The 21,243-nt window shown below is 41.8% G+C and overlaps 1 protein-coding gene across 1 annotated transcript in view; it reads left to right on the plus strand.

The window, feature by feature from the left end:
* Positions 1-21,243, plus strand: part of LOC140491949 (platelet-derived growth factor receptor-like protein) — a 29,267-nt gene that overhangs the window by 1,374 nt on the left and 6,650 nt on the right. The window contains exons 2-4 of the mRNA XM_072590451.1: positions 2,423-2,726; positions 13,559-13,710; positions 17,065-17,358. Of these exons, the coding sequence (XP_072446552.1) occupies positions 2,423-2,726; positions 13,559-13,710; positions 17,065-17,358 (750 nt within the window). The remainder of the gene's footprint in view (positions 1-2,422; positions 2,727-13,558; positions 13,711-17,064; positions 17,359-21,243) is intronic.

Raw genomic sequence — 21,243 nt, forward strand, 5'->3', positions numbered from 1 at the left:
GCTGGGGCAGGGAGGCAAGCCATGTGATAATCCTGAGAACAGATTTAATTATAGTTGGTCACCCCAAACTAGAAGGCAGACTGTTCCACCAAGTTCTGACATCATTTGAGCAGCAAGAAGCATTGCATTTTCTTCTTCTGATCCAATTTGGGGGATTAAAACAGTTCCTGGATTCCTTTCCCCACCATTTCAGCTCTCTACCCAAAAAGACACCACTGTCTTTTTCCAGCCCTTTGCAAATTGTAAATTTTCTGGCATCAGGAAGGCTAGCCCTGGTTGGCAAGTCTGCCAGGTAAAATCCTTTCTTTATGGCCATTCTGTGTGGCCCATGGAAAGGCTTTCTGCAACCCCAATATGCCTCCTTTAGTTGTGACACTGTCACTATGATCCATCCACACACTGCCATCCCAAAGCCACCCCGGGCCTGTCTAAAGCAGTTAACTGTGAAGCTACAAATAAAATATGACAGAAGTAAAATACTGCAGATGTTGGAAAGCTCAAGTAAGCACAAATTAAAATCAATAGCTGAGGTAGTCAGATTGACCCTAACTGTTAACTGTTTTTCTCCAAAGTAAAGATTAGAGTGGTGCTGGAAAAGCGCAGAAGGTCAGGCAGCATCCGAGGAGCAGGAAGATCGATGTTTCAGGCAAAAGCCCTTCATCAGGAAGGGCATTTGCCTGAAACATTGATTTTTCTGCTCCTCGGATGCTGCCTGATCTGCTGTGCTTTTCCAGCACCACTTGAATCTTGACTCTGATCTCCAGCAGCTGCAGTCCTCACTTTCGCCTAGTTGTTTTTCTCCATAGTCTTTGCTTGACCTGCTGAATGGGTTTGGTTACTTTTTTATTCTTAGTACAATGACGATGTTGAACAAGGTCTTTGTTTTGCCATATACTGTGTCCTGTTTTGCTCTCCTTACTTGTCAGCGGATAGTGAGATCCTTACAAAGAGAAGCAATTCAGTTAATATTATTTTAAAATCCTGTAATTATCTGGAGTATAGATAATTTGGGATTTTTTTTAATGGGTTAACATGGACTTAGAGGTGTCAAAAATAAGGAAGCAACTTGATTCTGAGGAGGCAGAACAGAATTTCTGGGCTAAAGAGGGCTCAGGGAGCATTAGTGAAATTTACAATAGTATTGTGTTAGGTTACATGTTGGGAAGGAAAACAACTCTTACACTTAACTCTAGGTTAAAGTCTTAAGAGAATAAGAACAGTTAACTGGGATATATGATGAGAATCAATGTGCTGCAAGCCATCAAGAAAAAATATGAGCTGTAAGATTTCTTGTGACTGGAAGTCATTTCCACATTACAGAATGTTACATTGTTAACTGGGCCAAGACATTATGGTTTGATTAAATTGTCTTGCAGGGTCAGAGAGGAATTTCCAAGAATGGCTGATGATATAACTACAGGGAAACATTTCCTTTTTTTGTTTTAGTTTGGTTGGCTTGATGGTGGGTTCTACAATTTCCAGAGTGAAACTGGCATAATGGAAAAGTTGGACATTTCCTATTCTTCTTGTCATATGTTTGTTCAATTTATTAATCAGCCCAAACAATGATTGATCACAGGAAATTATACTGCATAACATTACAGACATGTCCCTATATGTAATGTTCTAGTGAATGTTACTGAACAGCAATCAAAAACAGAGCTACATTTTGTGCAACATTGGGAAATAGAACCTGTTTGTAATAATACTGATAAACTAGCTTGTTTTATTGGAAAGTAGCACTCTTAGTGCATTTTGTACTACATCAAGTCTTTGAACTGCAATGTTCACAGTAAACCACAAGAGAGTTACTTAAATACACTTCATTTATATTACCCAGTTTGCATTACAGTTGAAGGTCTACCTATTATAAAGCACATTACATATCTCAACCTTGCTTAATACCAAACATTTGTCCTTCACTGCAGTAGGAGTGAAATACTGAGTTGCCAAAATGCGGGTTCAACCCCTGTGGAGACACTGGTACTATTTGCCTTCTTGCTTTGCCCAACACGGACAGAGTGGTGCCCCTTAAAATATAAATAAAGAATGATCACTCTCCAAAGGAAAGAAATTCCTGTCAGATGTTCTTTTGTGGACTGCAGCTAAATATCTGCATGATATCATCATTTGAGAATAGGTTACACAGACAGTTGAAGGACAGTGGGATAAATGGAAACGTTGGGCTCACGAATTACAGCTCTGTGGAAATTATTCACAAAATGGTCCAATTTGGCCATATCTTTTTCTGTGTTGTAATTTTCACAAAAATGATGGGATTGAAAAATAGAAAGGAAAGGGTTGGAGCCTACAGTTTACAGCATTCTCTCTTGTGAATTCAGCAAAAGTTTTAATAATTTTAAAAGACTCTAGGCCGAAAATATTTTTTTTAAGTTTTGGAACTGTGTGATTGTTTTCTTAGTGGAATGCCAGAAGGAATCAAGGACTGTCAAAAATGTTGCCAAAGGTAAAAAGCAAAATATTGGGAAGAAAGTCAAACCTGCCATCAAAAAGACGAAAAGCAAGCCAAAAGTCAAGAAGGTTTCAGTCAAGGTGCCTTCGAGGATCCTCATAATGACTCATCTGTCGGAAAAAGGCAGGTTTCGAAAACCTTCTGACACTTTGGTGGTCCCTGCTGGAGAAAGGCTGGTGCTACGCTGTAAAGGGAATCACATTAGCTGGGCATATCCCAGTTATCTGGATGAGGATGATGAAGGCAGATTCAGGTATTTTTGTAACTGCTGAAATGTTATTGTATTCGTGCTCATGGAGTTATAGATTCATAGAGATGTGCCCCACGAAGCGGACCTTTTGGTCCAACTCATCCATGCCGACCGGATATCCTAACCTAATCTAGTCCCATTTTCCAGCACTTGGCCCATATCCCTTGAAATCCTTCCTATTCATAAACCCATCAGATGCCTTTTAAATGTTGTAATTGTACCAGCCTCCACCATTTTCTCCGGCAGCTCATCCCATGCACGCACTACCGTCTGCATGAAAACGGTTGCCCCTTAGGTCCCTTTTAAATTTTTTCCTGTTGACCTAAACCTATGCCCCAAATTCTGGACTTCCTCACCTCAGGGAAAAGATCTTGTCAATTCATTCTATCCATGTCTCTCATCATTATATAAACCACTATAAGGTCACCCCTCAGCCTCCGACGCTCCAGGGAAAAAAGCCCCAACCTATTAAGCCTCTCCCTCCAACCCTGGCAACATCCTTGTAAATCTTTTCTGAACCCTTTCAAGTTTCAACACATCCTTCTGATAGGAGGGATACCAAAATTGCACGCAATTTTCCAAAAGTGGTCTAATCAATGTCCTGTACAGCTGCAACATGACCTCCCAACTCCTATATTGAGTCTTTGGTCAATGGTAACATCCAGGATGTTGATAATGCAGGATTCAGTAGTGTTTATGACATTGAATACCAATGGGAGATGGTTAGATACTCTCGTGTTTGAGGTGACCATTTCCTGCAACTTGTGGTCTACATATTACTTGCCATTTATCAGTTGAAGCCTAGGTGTTACTCAGGTCTTGCTGTATGTGGACCTGGGCTACCTCAGTATCTGAGGAGTTGTGAATAGTCCTGATCATTGTGAAATCATCAGCAAATATCCCCACTTCTAAATTTATGAGGGAGGGAAGGTCATGAGGGAAGGTCATTGATGAAGCAACTGAAGATTGAGGAACTCTTGCAGAGATGTTCTGAATCTGACATGATTGACCTCCAACAACCACAATCATTATCATTAACCTATCTCCTTACATGTTATAGAACATAGAACATTACAGCACAGTATAGGCCCTTCAGCCCTCGATGTTGCGCCAACCTGTGAAACCAATCTGAAGACCTTCAACCTGCACTATTCCATTCTTGTCCATATACCTATCCAATGACCATTTAAATGCCCTTAAAGTTGGTAAGTCTACTACTGTTGCAGACAATGTGTTCCACACCCCTACAACTCTCTGAGTAAAGAAACTACCTCTGACATCTGTCCTATATCTATCATCACTCAGTTTAAAGCTGTGTCCCCTCGTGCAAGCCATTACCATCTGAGGAAAAGGCTCTCACTGTCAACCCAATCTAACCTGCTGGTTATCGTATATGTCTCAATTAAGCCACCTCTCAACCTTCTTCTTTCTAATGAAAGCAGCCTCAAATCCCTCAGCCTTTATTTGAAGACCTTTCCTCCATACTAGGCAACATCCCAGTAAATCTCCTCTGAACCCTGTCCAAAGCATCCGCATCCTTCTTATAATGCAGTGACCAGAACTGTACGCAATGCTCCAAGTGTGGCCACATGAGAATTTTGTACAGCTGCAGCTTGATCTCATGGTTCTGAAGTTCAATCCCTCTACCAATAAGAGCTAACACACTGTATTCCTTCTTAACAATCCTATCAACTTGGGTAGCAACTTTCAAGGATCTAAGTATCTGGACACTGAGATCCCTCTGCTCAGCTACACTACCAAGAATCTTACCATTAGCCCAGTACTCTGTATTCCAATTACTCCTTCCAAAGTGAATCATCTCACACTTTTCCACATTAAACTCCATTTGCCACTGCTCAGCATAGCTCTACAGCTTACCTATGTCCCTCTGTAACCTACAACATCCTTCATCATCTCTAAACTCGTTAAATCCTTCATCACTATCCACAACTTTACTGATCTTAGTGTCATCTGCAAATTTACTAACCCCATCCTTCTATCCCCTCATCCAGGTCATTTACAAAAATTACAAACAGCAGTGGACCCAAAACAGTTCCCTCCTAATATCTGTATACCAGAATGAATATCTCCCATCAACCACCATCCTCTGTCTTCTTTCAGCTAGCCAATTTCTGATCTAAACCGCTAAATCACCCTCAATCTCATGCCTCCATATTTTGTGCAATAGCGTATTTTGGGGAACCTTATCAAACACCTTACTGAAATCCATATACACCACATCAGCCGCTTTGCCCTCATTCACCTGTTTGGTCACCTTCTCAAACAACTGTTATAAAATTTTGTATGACATCACTCTTTAAGTGTATCTTGGGACATTTCACTATATTAAAGGTGTGACCTAAATGCAAGTAGTTGTTAGCAAAATATCCTCCTTGTTGCCACTGCTGTGTACACAGCAGTTGGGTTATTATGTGCAGTCGTTGGACAAAACAGGTACATGGCATCCAAAATTACTAAATGCAAAATTTTTCATACACTAGTGCAGTCAAGCAGCATTTTAAAATAATTAAAGTATTCAAGCCTCAAAAATATTCGCTGATATGCAAGAAAAGCAGGTGATGCAGATGAAAATTGAATACCTGTAAATAATCTAAATTGGATAGAAATTACTTGTAAAAAATGATTAAAATCATTAATTAGTTATGTTGAGGCACAGTCATCAGCTTCTTAGTAAATGAACAATAAAGTTCAAAGATTTATAAAATTCATGTTAATTCGTTCCTTTTGACAAATATCAATAGAATCATATCAAATCTGAAGCAATGCTATTTATTCATATTAATGTTTTAATAAACCAGGGCTTACAGGCTTGAGGTTAGAGAGAGAGTACCCGGCTGGATTTGCCCCAGCAGCCTTCCTTCACACACTCTGCCGCTGAACTGTATCAAAAACTCTAAACAAAGGCTCACTCCACAGTTCCAAAGGCCCCTCCCCTTTGATGATACCTTTTTTTTAAGATATGAAAGCCTTAGGCCAGAGGCATTGTCTGTTAGGGGTTAACAAAAAGGGCCCCAATAAACCTTTCAAACCCAGCCCAGTTGTAGCCTGGCCAATTACCCCCTCTGTGGAAAAAAACTCAAGGGCATATTAACCTTGTAAAATGACTGACATTGTGACACGTCCCCCCCTTAAAAAAATGAACCATCAATATCCAAAGAAGGTTTCATTTTTCAAAACACCCAAAAATAATGGTTTTACCCTAAAACGTACATATATATTCATTGAGTATAAACATGCAAAACTACATTCAGATTCAGTCTGTGGTTCTCCCACCACCGAATGCCTTCATCTCTCATTCAAGTCTCGATAATGCATTGGCAATCACATTTTCTCAAGCTGCCACATGCACAATTTTCAAATTGAATGGCTGCAACAACAGTCCCATCTAAACAGTCTGGCTTTTTGTCCTTAAATTTCTCCACGAATATCAATGGGTTATGATCAATGTATACGATTGTCTCAGATGTGTTGCTGGTAATATAAACACTGAAATGTTGTAGTGCCAACACCAACCTCCAAGTCTCCTTCTCAACTGTTGAATATTTCTGCTGATGAACTTCAATTTCCCGGAGAAATACCTGATATCCTGCAGGAGCATGGCACCGGCACCCACATCACTACCATAGATCGCCACCTTGAAGGCTTTGTGCAATAAGGTGTGGCTAATACCGGGGCAGTGGTTAATACAGTCTTCAGGCTGTCAAATGTCTTATGACAGTCCGCTGTCCACTGAAACTTCTTGCCTTTTTTTAGCAATTCAGTGAGTGGAGCAGCCACACTGCTAAAATTCGGCACAAATTTTCGATCGGACCAGTCTGATAAATGTTGTAAATGTTCCTTCCATATGTGACTAAAAATCACCAGGTCATTAATGTTCACAACACAGTTGGGTAATCTGGCAATGACATTATTGGTTTGTCTCTGAAATGTGGCCAGAGTGTTTTTCATACCAAATGGCATGACTTTAAACTGATATAATCCATTTGGCATTACGAAAGCTGAAATTGCCTTTGCCCTTCTGACAAAGGTACTTGCCAGTGGCCTCTGAGCAAGTCCAACTTAGAAATGTAAGTTGCTTGTCCCAGCTCTTCAACACAGTTTTCCAACTGCGGAATTTGAGATTTATTATTCAATTATCACAATTAATTAGAATGAATGGCTTTGAGGTATGTAGGGAAGAGGTGTTGGAAATTCTGGAAAGGGTGAAAATAGATAAGTCCCCTGGGCCTGATGGCATTTATCCTAGGATTCTCTGGGAAGCAAGGGAGGAGATTGCAGAGCCATTGGCCTTGATTTTTATGTCTTCGTTGTGTACAGGAATAGTGCCAGAAGACTGGAGGATAGCAAATGTGGTTCCCTTGTTCAAGAGGGGGAGTAGGGATAACCCTAGTAACTATAGGCCAGTGAGTCTCACTTCTGTTGTGGGCAAAGTCTTAGAGAGAATTGTAGGGGATAGGATTTATGAACATCTGGATAGGAATAATGTGATCAAGGATAGTCAACATGGTTTTGTGAAGGGCAGGTCGTGCTTCACAAACCTTATTGAATTCTTTGAGAAGGTGACTAAGGAGGTGGACGAGGGTAAAGTGGTAGATGTGGTGTATATGGATTTTAGTAAGGCGTTTGATAAGGTTCCCCATGGTAGGCTACTGCAAAAAATACGGAGGTATGGCATTGAGCGTGAGTTGGAGGTTTGGATTAGGAATTGGCTGGCTGGAAGAAGACAGAGGGTAGTAGTTGATGGTAAAGGTTCATCTTGGAGTGCAGTTACTAGCGGTGTTCCGCAAGGATCTGTTTTGGGACCATTGCTGTTTGTCATTTTTATAAATGACCTGGAGGAGGGGCTAGAAGGTTGGGTGAGCAAGTTTGCGGATGATACGAAAGTCAGTGGAGTTGTTGACAGTGAGGAAGGATGTGTCAGGTTACAGCGGGATATAGATAAGCTGCAGAGCTTGGCAGAAAGATGGGAAATGGAGTTCAATGTGGGTAAGTGTGAGGTGATTCACTTTGGTATGAGTAACAAAAAGATGGGGTACTGGGCTAATGGTCGGATACTTGTTAGTGTGGATGAGCAGAGGGATCTTGGTGTCCATGTACACAGATCTCTGAAAGTTGCCACCCAGGTAAATAGTGCGGTGAAGAAGGCATATGGTGTACTGGCTTTTATTGGTAGAGGAATTGAGTTCCGGAGTCCTGAGGTCATGTTGCAGTTGCATAACACTCTGGTGCGGCTGCATCTGGAGTATTGTGTGCAATTTTGGTCGCCATACTATAGGAAGGATGTGGAGGCACTGGAACGGGTGCAGAGGAGGTTTACCAGGATGTTGCCTGGTATGGTAGGAAGATCATATGAGGAAAGGCTGAGGCACTTGGGGCTGTTTTCATTGGAGAAAAGAAGGTTTAGGGGTGACTTGATAGAGGTGTACAAGATGATTAGGGGTTTTGATAGGGTTGACCATGAGAACCTTTTTCCACGTATGGAGTCAGCTATTACAAGGGGGCATAGCTTTAAATTAAGGGGTGGTAGGTATAGGACAGATGTTAGGGGTAGATTCTTTACTCAGCGAGTCATGAGATCATGGAATGCCCTGCCAGTAGCAGTGGTGGACTCTCCCTCTTTATGGGCATTTAAACGGGCATTGGATAGGCATATGGAGGATAGTGAGTTAGTTTGGGTTAGGTAGGCTTGGGTCGGCGCAACATCGAGGGCCAAAGGGCCTGTACTGCGTTGTATTGTTCTATGTTCTATGTTCTATGTATCAGTCTTTGTAACTGCATTGACTTTGCGATAGTCCACACATAACTGTTGGGTACCATCTGGCTTTAGTACCATTATCATAGGTGAGCTACAGTCACTGTAACTCCTCAACTATATCATCTTGGAGCATGAGTTCAATCTCCTTCTGAACCTCTGCCAACTTTAGAGGGTTATGCTTATAAGGATGTTGCTTAATCGGAATAGCATCGCTGATATCTACATCATGCACAATTAGGTTAATACTTCCTAGTCTATTTCCTCATATCTCCCCATGTGATAGTAATAACTCTTTCAGGTCATTTCAGTTTTTCTCAGGAAGGTAATTCAATAATTTATCCCAATTCATCAGGATGAAGGGCTTTTGCCCGAAACGTCGATTTCGCTGCTCGTTGGATGCTGCCTGAATTGCTGTGCTCTTCCAGCACCACTAATCCAGTATCTCTTCTGATAGTCCATATCTAGTAAAAAAATTGAGTAATTCCTCCACAATCCTTTTTACTGTGATATTACGTAATGGAGTGACCTCTGGAAACCTAGTTGATACATCCATTATTGTTAACAAATACTGATTTCCACTTTTTGTTTGAGGTAGGGGATCTACACAATCAATTAAGACTCTTGTAAATGGTTCCTGCAATGCCGGAATAGGTATTAAAATGCAGGTTTTATTACTGCCTGTGGTTTTACAATTACCTGACACGTACGACCTGTCTGGCAAAATTCAGCTACATCCTTGTGCAGTCCAGGCCAGTAAAAATGTCTTTATATTTTATTCTGTCTTTTCCTCACTCCTAAATGATCTCCAATTGGTAGCTCATGTGCCACTCACAACACCTCCCTTCTAGATTTTATTGGTAAGACAATTTGATGAATTTCTGCCCATTTGTCATCTGCTTGAATATGTGATGGTCTCCATTTCCTCATTAAGACATAATTTTTCAGGTAATAACACTCAGGGATACATTCAGATTCCTTCTGTATATGCTTTTTGATACAACTGCTTTAAATTTTCATCTTTCTCCTGTTACTCAAAGACTTTTGCAGAGCTAAAGATATTTGAATATTACCTATGTTTTGTCTCTGAGCAACAAGTCTCTGCTAATGCCACTTCAACTTCCTTATCTATACCCTTTAGTCTCTCCTGTTTCAACCTCATTACTATACAATCAGGAAAGATTCCAGGGTAAAAGTCCTGCATTGCTTCAGTTGCCTGAGTCTCCACTGGCTTTTCAACTAGAGTAGGTGGCACACCTACCAGTGAATCAGCTAAATCATTTGCAAGGACAAATTGTATTCCTGGAGCTGAGAGTTTGTCCAGTACTCCCCCAACAAATTCTCCACTCTTCTCTGGACTCTCTAGCCTCGCTTTATATACTTGAGCACTTCTTGTCTCACCATGAATTCCTGTTACCAATACCTTTTCTGGCAATAGTCCCTCAGGAATACATATCTCCTCATCATTCACCATTACTGACTGAGAGGATCCGGTGTCTTTACCTGCTATTCCTGACCTGTGTGAATAAACTTTACCCTTGCATGTATATTTTTTAAGCAGATCCGGCACTTCCTCCTTAACCAACCTCCAATCAGCTCACACACTCTGATGCAGCTTTCTAGCTTCCACTGTGCTTTCTGTTGCCATTCCAACAAAACTCCCAGACTTGTCATGTTTTCCTACATCTGGCTATTTTACTGTGGTCTACTTTATTGCAATGGAAATACAGGAACTTTTAACCCTCTTTGTCCCCTCTTACCCTTCTTTGTCCCCCTGTGGAAAGTGACCCTTATGACCTTCACTGAGATCTACCTTTCCTCTTCCACGTGAGGATTTCTCTTTGCTCCAATTTCTATCCCTCATGGAGTGAAATTGATTCTGGAAGCCAAACAGTGTTTTATGGACCAGCTCATAATCATCAGCCACTTCAGCTGCTAACCTTGCTGTTTTAACTCTCTGCTCTTCCACATGAGTTTGCACTACTTCAGGCAGTAAACTTTTGAACTCCTCCAAAATTATTTTGGGTGTTGATTTGCTCTATTTTTAAAGCTCTTATCCACCTTTCAAAATTACTTTGTTTGATCCTTTCAAACTCAATATAGGTTTGACCAGGTCCCTCCTTAGTTTCCTGAAACATTGTCTATAGGCTTCTGGGACAAGCTAATGTACACTTAAGATAGCATTTTTTACCTCCTCAAAATCCCCAGATACCTCCTCTGATTGTGATGTGAATACCTTACTATCTCTACTCACAAGTTTGGTTTGGATTAACAAAACCTACATTGCTACTGGCCACAGCATTTGTTTAGCCACTTTTTCAAATTAGATGAAAAAGGCTTCTTATCAAATCTAAGCAATGCTTGAACATACTGAAACAATTTCTGACTAGACATCTGACTACCAGAGGCTTGCTCATCCTCACTCTCTTCCTCACTAAACCTACCTTCAGCCTTTATCTCCAGCCTTTTAAGCTGCCTTTCCTTTCTAAGTGTCATTTTCTGGAGTTCAAAATCTCTCTCTTTCTCTTTTTTTAAAATTACTTACAGTGTGGAAACAGGCCCTTCGGCCCAACAAGTCCACACCAACCAGCTGAAGCACAACCCACCCATACCCCTACATTTACCCCTTACCTAACACTACGGGCAATTAGCATGGCCAATTCACCTGACCTGCACATCTTTGGACTGTGGGAGGAAACCGGAGCACCCGGAGGAAACCCACGCAGACACGGGGAGAACGTGCAAACTCCAAACAGTCAGTCGCTTTCTCTTCTGCTAAAGCACTTTGATCTTTTCCCTTCTCTTCTGCTAAAGCCCTTTGTTTTCTTTCTCTTCTGGTTTTAATTGTAACTCAAACTGTTTAATTTCTGCTTCTAACTGAAGCTTCTTCATTTGCAATTGAAGTTTAGCTATCTCTACAGATCCTGATGGTGTTTCCAGCAAATTTAAATACTGAGCTACTGCTGTGATCATCTCATCTTTCCTCACATGAGGAGGTAACTTCAGCTCCAGTTTGTCTACCAACGCCCACAGCGTGGTCTTATTTGCCTTTTGTAAAACCCCCAAAGTCATCTCTTCCACCTCCAGAACCTCCTTGCTGACCGAAAAAGCCATTGCTATCCGAACCCTGTCTAAACCAACCAAATCAACACCCGAAATAAAAGACACTAACACCTATTACTCGCTGTTTAAATCCCACAAAGAGCTCCCAATCTGTTATGGACCCGACCCTACTCCTCAAAACATTTTAAAGCAGGTAGCGCAGACCGTAACTTTGTTATTTGTTTTAGCTAAGTGTGTAGTGGATATTCCTGGAGTGAATCAGCTGATCTGACTGCCATGTTTTGAACAAACAGAATTTATTTACAAAATTACAGAATGAAACACAAAGAACAGAAAATAGACTACTGGATAACTTATTCTATCCAAAAACCTAACCGACTATCCCGACCTAATGATGCTGTTCGGAAAATACTTGCAACAATCCCAATGAAAACATCCTTAGAGTAAGAATGAAACAAACCAGGGCTTACAGGCTTGAAGTCAGAGGGAGAGTACCCGGCTGGACTTGCCCTAATGGCCTTTCTTCACACACACTGCTGCTGAACTGAATCAAAAACTCTAATCAAAACAAATGCTAGCTACACAGCTAGCTGGCCACTCCCCTTTGATGATACCCGTTATTTTAAGACATGAAAGCCTGAAGGCTGGAGGCATTATCTGTTAGAGGTAAACAAATGAGACCCCAATAACCCTTTCAAACCCAGCCTAGTTGGAGCCTGGCCAATTACCCCCTGTCAGGGAAAAAACTCAAGGGCAAAGTAACCTTGTAAAAAGATCAACATTGTGACAATAGCAACTGCTGTGACTTCGGAATCCATTTAAAGAGCTATACTCCTCACAAGTTGTGTCACTGTAAAGCACTGTTTAGCACAGCAAGGTTTTAGTTATTGCAATGGGACAATAAATGGATGATCTGTTTTCAGATTCAGTTGAGGGACAAAAAGTAGTCAGAAACAGTGAAAAATATCACTGCTATATATTTTGTGAAATAATGCCATGGGAAATTTAATATCAATCTGAGAATGGAAGACAGAGGTCTTAGTTTATCATTTCATCTGATAAGTGTCACCATTGAAAATACAACTCAGACAGAGGGTTAAACTGGGCATCTCATTTGTTCACTGGATTAAGTAGCTCAGCTTTTGGAAGAGCACAGCAAGAGTTTAATACACTTTTATTTCTAACTAAATCATAGAGACATAGAAAATAGGGTCTAGAGTAGGCCATTCGGCCCTTAGATCTGACGCCACCATTTTTTTTGATCATGGCTGATTATCCAATCCTGTTCCTGCTTTCTTCCCATACCTTTTGATCCCTTTAGCCATAAGAACTATCTCTATCTCTTTTTTTGGGGAAAATAATATTTTAGTCTCAAATGCATTCTGTGGCAGAGAATTCTACAGGCTCACCATTCTCTGAGCAAAGACATTTCTCCTCATCTCAGTCCTAAATCATCGAATCTTTAACAGTGTGGAAACAGGCCTTTTAGGACATCAAGTCGACACCAAAGAGCACCCTACCCTAACCCTGTAACCCCACAATTCCCACGGCCAACCCATACATCTTTCGACTGTGGGAGGAAACTGGACCACCCAGGGGAAGCACACTCAGACACAGGAAAATGGCACAACAGTTCCCAAGAGTGGAATCGAACCTAGGTCACTGCTATTGTGAGACTGCAGCACTTGACACTGAGCCACCGCGCTCACATAACTCATGTCCTCGACTGTCACCCCCTGGCTCTTGACTGTGTGGTCACCAGGAACATGCTCCCTGCATCTACTGTCTAGTCCAGTTAGAACTTTATAGGTTTCTATGAGATATCTCCCTATTCTTCTAAACTCCATTGAGTTCAATCCTAACCGACTCCTGTCTCTGAACATAAGGACATAAGAACTACTGTTTTGGAGAATAATGATATTAAACTGCATGATTTCTTATCTTTGATTCTTGTCAATTGCCGTTTGAATGGTATTTTAAAATTGGTTTTTCTTCATAGCATTACCCATCGGGAACGGTTTAGCCAACTGACAGTAGTAAACAGCACAGCGGCAGATACTGGTGAATATCGTTGCTGGGCATTGGATTGTGACACTGAGACCTGCAGAAAGGATGATTCCAAAACAGGAAGTACTTATGTATTCTTCACAGGTGAGGACCTCATTCTGATTCTAGATTTAAAGCAAGTGGAAAAAGGAAGCTCACTGAGTGAATGGATTGGATTTTAGATACCTAAATTTAACAAATATGAGAACAGCTTTTATTTTTCTACCTTCTCTAAATCTTTTCTAATTCTACTATTGTTGAGTTGAGCTCTAGATGTTTGTGGTGCTGTACTCTAAGACAGAAGAAGCGTTTGATTTTTTATTCTAATGATATACCCTACAGCATGACACAAACTCTAAGCTAATGCATCATTTCTCAAGACTCTTCAACCTCATCTGGTCATGAAATAGCTTCCTGAGCATATGCATATCCTTTCTCCTCTACAATAATTGTCTGTGCTTGGCCATTAGCTTAGGTGGTGAGAGTGTGATGCAGAGGGATGCCAACAGCATAGGTTCAATCCACATATCAGCTTTGGTAGTTCATTTAGACCCACCTCTGTACCTTGCTCCACAATTGCAGACTGGAGTTCATTGTGCTGCATAATCATTTTTTTCTCTCTAATGGCGAGAGGTGACTGTGGTCCTTTACGGCCCCTTACCTTACTATAGTTTTATACATCTCTATTAGTCTCCAAATGAACAAACTCTGTTTCTCCAACCTAACTTTGCAGCTAAAATCTCTCCTTCTGAAATCTCCTCTGTTCCTTTTTTTCAGATAACCTACAGTATGGAAACAGGCCCTTCGGCCCAACAAGTCCACACTGACCCTTTGAAGAGTAACCCACTCAGACCCATTCCCCTACCATATATTTACCCCTGACTAATGCACCTAACATTATGGGCAATATAGCATGGCCAATTCACCTGGCCTGCATATCTTTGGACTGTGGGAGGAAACCAGACCAAACCCACGAAGATACAGGGAGAATGTGCAAAATCCACATGAACAGTTCCCCAAGGCAGGAATTGAACCCGGGTGCCTGGTGCTGTGAGACAGCAGTGCTAACCACTGAGCCACCACTCTATGCTTTTGCTGCACATATTTGCCATCTATCAAACTTCCTCTGAGGTGTCAGATAACAATGCGGTTGATGGAGTCAACCATCTCAAGTGCAAAGTGGTTTAAACTTACTAGTCTTTGCCCAAGTTCTCTACCCTCATAGATTCATATGTTCATCCAATTTGGTTCATCGCACATACTAGTCAAAAGAGGATGTGGTCGTAAGAAAGTAAATAACATAGGTCCAGGTCTAATTGGCTATAGTGTTAAAGACCAGACAGTATTCTGTCTAAAAAACAATGCAAGAACAATTTAACCAGGCTAATCATGGGCCTGTCAACTTCCTTCCAATGAGTGGCTCAGTGGTTAGCACTGCTGCCTCACAGTTAGAAGAATTGGGCCCCTTCCATCTCACACCATTCCCCACACCACTCTCAATGCTCTCCTATACTCAATATGCCATCACAGCGCCAGGTACTTGGGTTCAATTCCACCCTCAGGTGACTGTGTGGAGTTTGCACATTCTCCCCATGTCTGTGTGAGTTTACTCCACATTTTCCAGTTTCCTGTCCTGGTCCAAAGATATGCAGGTAATAGGGATTGGCTGTGTTGAATTGCTTATGATGTGCAGATTGTGTGAATTAGCCACAGGAAATGCAGAATTATAGAGTAGGGGGCTGGGTTTGGGTGGGATACTCTTTAGCGAGCTGGTGTGGACTTGATGGGCTGAATGTCCTGTTTTTACACTGGAAGGATTCTGTAAAAACAATCATTAGCAAAACGATGGAAGGAAAATGATTGTAATTGAGTGACACCCACTCACCAATAATATATTTATCAATACTGAAGGCCAGATCTTCATTAACATAGCAGCAGCAGCAGCAGAATTGTTTTGTTTTTAAGGACTCAGTTACTTGAAGTTTTCACTCTCAGTTGACAGGGATGGGATAAGGTCAGTCCTGCCAACCCTGGGAACAGATCATAAGCTGTTACCAGGCCAGTGAGTATTGAGGCAGCCTGGTTAAGTACCCTGCTGCAGTTCCCTGGAACCTTGTTCCAGGTACATGGAAAAGAATTGGGTCCCCTCCATCTCGCCCCATTCCCCTCAGCACTCTTAATGCTCCCCTGTACCCAGTACGCCATCTCCATACCACCTCGATGCCCATTCACAAAATGTGCACAATGTACAAAATGAGTGAGCCCTAGCAATAGCAAATGTTAAAGTACTGAGGAAAAAAAATCTTCTCAGAAATTTGCTTTTAAGAAACCCTTTGGTTCCTACAATCTTAGATACAAAAGATATCAAATCAAGCATGGCCATTATAGTAACAGAATATTTTAAGAATTTACATGATGGTAAGTGGATATGGCTTCTCATTGCCCTTGAGAAGGTGGTGTATTCTTGAACTGATGGCATCTATTTAATGTAGGTAGACCCACTATGTTGTAAAGAAGGGAATTACAGAATATTGCCCCAGTGATACTGAAGGAACAGTGAAATGGTTCTAGTTCAGGTTGGTGAGTAGTTTGGAGATTAACTCACAGGTAGTGGTGCTCCCATGTATCTGCTGCTCTTGTATTCTGTGAAGGTTTGGTCTCTCAACCTTAGAGAAACCTTATTTGTCAAACAGAGAATGCAGCAGAGGCTCACTAGTCTGATACAGGGATGGCAGGACTGTTGTATGAGGAGAGGTTGGTTCAACTGACCCTGTATTCACTAGAGTTGAGAAGAATAAGAGGGGATCTGATCAAAATATATAAAATTCTAACTAGGTTAGGCAGGCTAGATGCAGGATGTAATAAAACAAAGATATGGATGCTGGAGATCTGAAACAAAGTTGCTGGCAAAACTCAGCAGGTCTGGCAGTGTCTGTGGGAAGAAAGTAGCATTAACGTTTCGAATCAAGTGCCACTTCATCAGAACTGTCAGTTTCTGTTTTCTTCCTACAGATGCTGCCAGAGTTGCTGAGTTTCACCAGCAATTTTGGCTAGACACAGGTTAGATGATTTCCCTGGTAGGGGAGTCTAGAAAACCTGTAACTACAATGCTGTTAGGGTGGGATTTCCAGAGTTTTGACCCAGTGACACTGAAGGAACAGTGATATATTTCCAATTTAGGATGGTGAATAGCTTGAAGGGGACCTTGAAGGTGGTGATGGTGTTTCCATGTAACATGTGCAGAGCAATGCCTGCATGCCAAATCCTCTCAATGGCTGATTTTGGTTTGCAAATAAAAGTCTCTACTCAAATGAAATCGAGTGTGTTTTCCACCAGAAAATTGGAAACTTGCTTTGAAATTGTGAATTTCAAAGGAAGTAAATCATTGAATAAGTACAAGTTAGCTTTGCAGTTTTAATAAATAAAAACGTAATTTGGTCTCTCTCTTTCTCTCTCCAGATCCACGTGAACTGTTTGTACCAACAAATGATTATTATGAAGCCATACAGCTTCGCACTGACAGGCCCACAAGATTACCTTGCCAAGTGACAAATCCTCTTGCAAAAGTGTCTCTGCACCGGGAATTTCCACCTGAGGTGATTCCGGTAAATGGGAAATTAATCACATTTGATGTGAAGAAAGGGTTCATTATCCACAAGGCTTTGCCATTGTTTGCTGGCACAGTGTACTGTGTGGCAAGTTATCAAGGATTAATGCAGAGCTCTACAAAATATCTCCTCATATTTACCAATTGTGAGTATATGTATTTTTAAAAATGTAATCTTTTTCTTTCTGATCAACCTGTTCAGAGATGTTATTACACACCTCTCGAGCAGGTGAAACTTGAATCTTGGCCTCCCAGTCCAGGGATTGTGACACTACCACTAATCTACAGCCTCAGTTGTCAGTACAAACAAACCTCAATTATCCGAAGCACACGGTCGGGGCATATTTCAATCAGTTAATCAAGTGCCGGATTTTCAAATGTCGGATAACATAGTTAGCCAAACATCAGGACCTTGCGATCTTGTTTGGATAATTGGAAACTCGGTTAATCGAATGCCGGATAATCGAGGTTCCTTTGTATATATGTATACATGTTTCATGAAGCAATTACACTGGTGCTATCTGACGCATCCAGAAGGACTGGGATATCATAGCAATTACAGAAACGTGGCTCAGGGATGGACAGGACTGGCAACTTAATGTTCCAGAATACAAATACTACAGGAAGGATAGAAAGGGAGGTAAGAGAGGAGGGGGAGTGGCGCTTTTGATAAGGGATAAGAAATACATCCAGGGAAATTACTTGGTTTGAACTGAGAACTAAGATCATATTATTGGGATTGTATTATAGATCCCCTAATAGTCAGAGGGAAATTAAGAAACAAATTTGTGAGGAGATCTCAGTTATCTGTAAGAATAATAGGGTAGCTATGGTAGAAGATTTTAACTTTCCAAGCATAGACTGGGACTGCAGTAGTGTTAAGGGTTTAGATGGAGAGGAATTTCTTAAGTGTGGACAAGAACATTTTCTGATTCAGTATGTGGATGTACCTACTAGAGAAGGTGCAAAACTTGACCTACTCTTGGGAAATAAGGTAGGGCAGGTGACTGAGGTGCCAGTCGGGAAGCACTTTGGGGTCAATGACCATAATCCTATTAGTTTTAAAATAGTGATGGAAAAGGATGGAAAAGATTTAAAAGGTAAAGTTCTAAATTGGAGGAAGGCCAATTTTGATGGTATTAGGCGAAAACGTTCTAAAGCTGATTGGGGGCAGATGTTTGCAGATAAAGGGACGGCTGGAAAATGGGGAGCCTTCAGCAATGAGATAACATGAGTCTAGAGACAGTATATTCCTGTTAGGGTAAAAGGGAAGGCTGGTAGGTGTAGGGAATGCTGGATGACTAAAGAAATTGTTTAAGAAATGGAAGGAAGCATGTGTCAGGTATAGACAAAATAGATCGATGAATCCTTATTAGAATATAAAGGCAGTAGGAGTATACTTAAGACGGAAATCAGGAGGGCAAAAAGGGGACATGAGATAGCTTTGGCAAATAGAATTAAGTAGAATCCAAAGAGTTTTTACAAATACAGTAAAGACAAAAGGGTAACTAGGGTGAGAATAGGACCCCTCAAAGATCAGCAAGGCAGCCTTTGTGTGGAGCTGCAGGAGATGGGGGAGATGACAAACGAGTATTTTGGATCAGTATTTACTGTGGAAAAGGAAATGGAAGATACAGAATGTGGGGAAATTGATGGCGACATCTTGAAAAATATCCAGATTACAGAGGAGGAGGTGCAGGATGTTGTTGTGGTTCTGTTCGCCGAGCTGGGAATTTGTCTTGCAAACGTTTCGTCCCCTGTCTAGGTGACATCCTCAGTGCTTGGGACCCTCCTGTGAAGCGCTTCTGTGCTGTTTCCTCCGGCATTTATAGTGGCCTGTCTCTGCCGCTTCCGGTTGTCAGTTCGAGCTGTCCACTGTAGTGGCCGGTATATTGGGTCCAGGTCGATGTGTTTGTTGATAGTCTGTGGATGAGTGCCATGCCTCTAGGAATTCCCTGGCTGTTCTCTGTTTGGCTTGCCCTATAATGGTAGTGTTGTCCCAGTCGAATTCATGTTGCTTGTCGTCTTTGTGTGTGGCTACTAAGGATAGCTGGTCGTGTCGTTGCGTGGCTAGTTGGTGTTCATGTATACGGATCGTTAACTGTCTTCCTGTTTGTCCGATGTAGTGTTTTCTGCAGTCCTTGCATAGGATTTTGTACACTACATTAGTTTTGCTCATGTTGGGTATCGGGTCCTTCGTTCTGGTGAGTTGTTGTCTGAGAAGGACCAGAACGAAGGACCCGATACCCAACATGAGCAAAACTAATGTAGTATACAAAATTCAATGCAAGGACTGCACAAAACACTACATCGGACAAATAGGAAGACAGTTAACGATCCGTATACATGAACACCAACTAGCCACGCAACGACACGACCAGCTATCCTTAGTAGTCACACACACAGACAACAAGCAACATGAATTCGACTGGGACAACACTACCATTATAAGGCAAGCCAAACAGAGAACAGCCAGGGAATTCCTAGAGGCATGGCACTCATCCACAGACTCTATCAACAAACACATCGACCTGGACCCAATATACCGGCCACTACAGTGGACAGCTCGAACTGACAACCGGAAGCGGCAGAGACAGGCCACTATAAATGCCGGAGGAAACAGCACAGAAGCGCTTCACTGGAGGCTCCCAAGCACTGAGGATGTCACCTAGACAGGGGACGAAACGTTTGCAAGACAAATTCCCAGCTCGGCGAACAGAACCACAACGACGAGCGCCCAAGCTACAAATCTTCTCCCAAACTTTGTGCTGGATGTCTTGAAATGTGTACAAGGGGCTAAATCCCCAGAACCTGATCAGGTGTACCCTATAACTCTGTGGAAAGCTAGGGAAGTGATTGCTGGGCCCCTTGCTGAGATATCTGTATCATTGATCATCACAGGTGAGGTGCCAGAAGACTGGAGGCTGGCTAATGTGGTGCCACTATTTAAGAAAGGTGATAATGAAAAGCCAGGGAACTATAGAGCAGTGAGCCTGACATCAGTTGTTGGAGGGAATCCTGAGGGACAGGATGTGCATGTATTTGGAAAGGCAAGGATTGATTAGGGATAGTCAACATGGCTTTGTGTATGGGAAATCATGTCTCACAAACTTGATTGAGTTTTTTGAAGAAGTAACAAAGAAGATTGATGAGGGCAGAGTGGTGGACATGATCAATATGGACTTCAGTAAGGGTCCCCATGGAAGACTGATTAGCAAGGTTAGATCTCATGGAATACAAGGAGAACTAGCCATTTGGGTACAGAACTGGCTCGAAGACAAGGTAGAAGACAAAGGGTGATGGTGGGTTGTTTTTCAGACTGGAGGCCTGTGACCAGTGGAGTGCCACAAGGATTGGTCCGTCATATTTATAAATGATTTGTATATGAACATAGGAGGTATAGTTTGTAAGTTTGCAGATGACACCAAAATTGTAAGTGTAGTGGACAGCGAAGAAGATTACCTCAAATTATAATGGGATCTTGATCAGATGGGCCAATGGGCTGAGAAGTGGCAGGTGGAGTTTAATTCAGATAAATGCAAGGTGGGTGCTGGCACTTTGGGAAAGCAAATCTTAGCAGGACTTATACACATAATGGTAAGGTCCTAGCTAGTGTTGCTGAACAAAGAGACCTTGGAGTGCAGGTTCATAGCTCCTTGAAAGTGGAGTCGCAGGTAGATAGGATAGTGAAGAAGGCGTTTTTTATGCTTTCCTTAATTGGTCTGAGTATTGAGTACAGGGGTTGGGAGGTCATGCCGCGGCTGTACAGTACATTGGTTAGGCCAGTTTTGGAATATTGCATGCAATTCTGGTCTCCTTCCTATCAGAAGGATGTTGTGAAACTTGATTGGGTTCAGAAAAGATTTACAAGGGTGTTGCCAGGATTGGAGGATTTGAGCTATAGGGAGAGGTTGAATAGGCTGGGGCTGTTTTCCCTGGAATGTTAGAGGTTGAGTGGTGACCTTATAGAGGTTTCTAAAACCATGAGTGGCATGGTAGACAAAGTCTCTTCTCTGGGGAGGGGGAGTCCA

The sequence above is a fragment of the Chiloscyllium punctatum genome, chromosome 20 (assembly GCF_047496795.1).
Source record: "Chiloscyllium punctatum isolate Juve2018m chromosome 20, sChiPun1.3, whole genome shotgun sequence".
Lineage (NCBI taxonomy): Eukaryota > Metazoa > Chordata > Chondrichthyes > Orectolobiformes > Hemiscylliidae > Chiloscyllium > Chiloscyllium punctatum.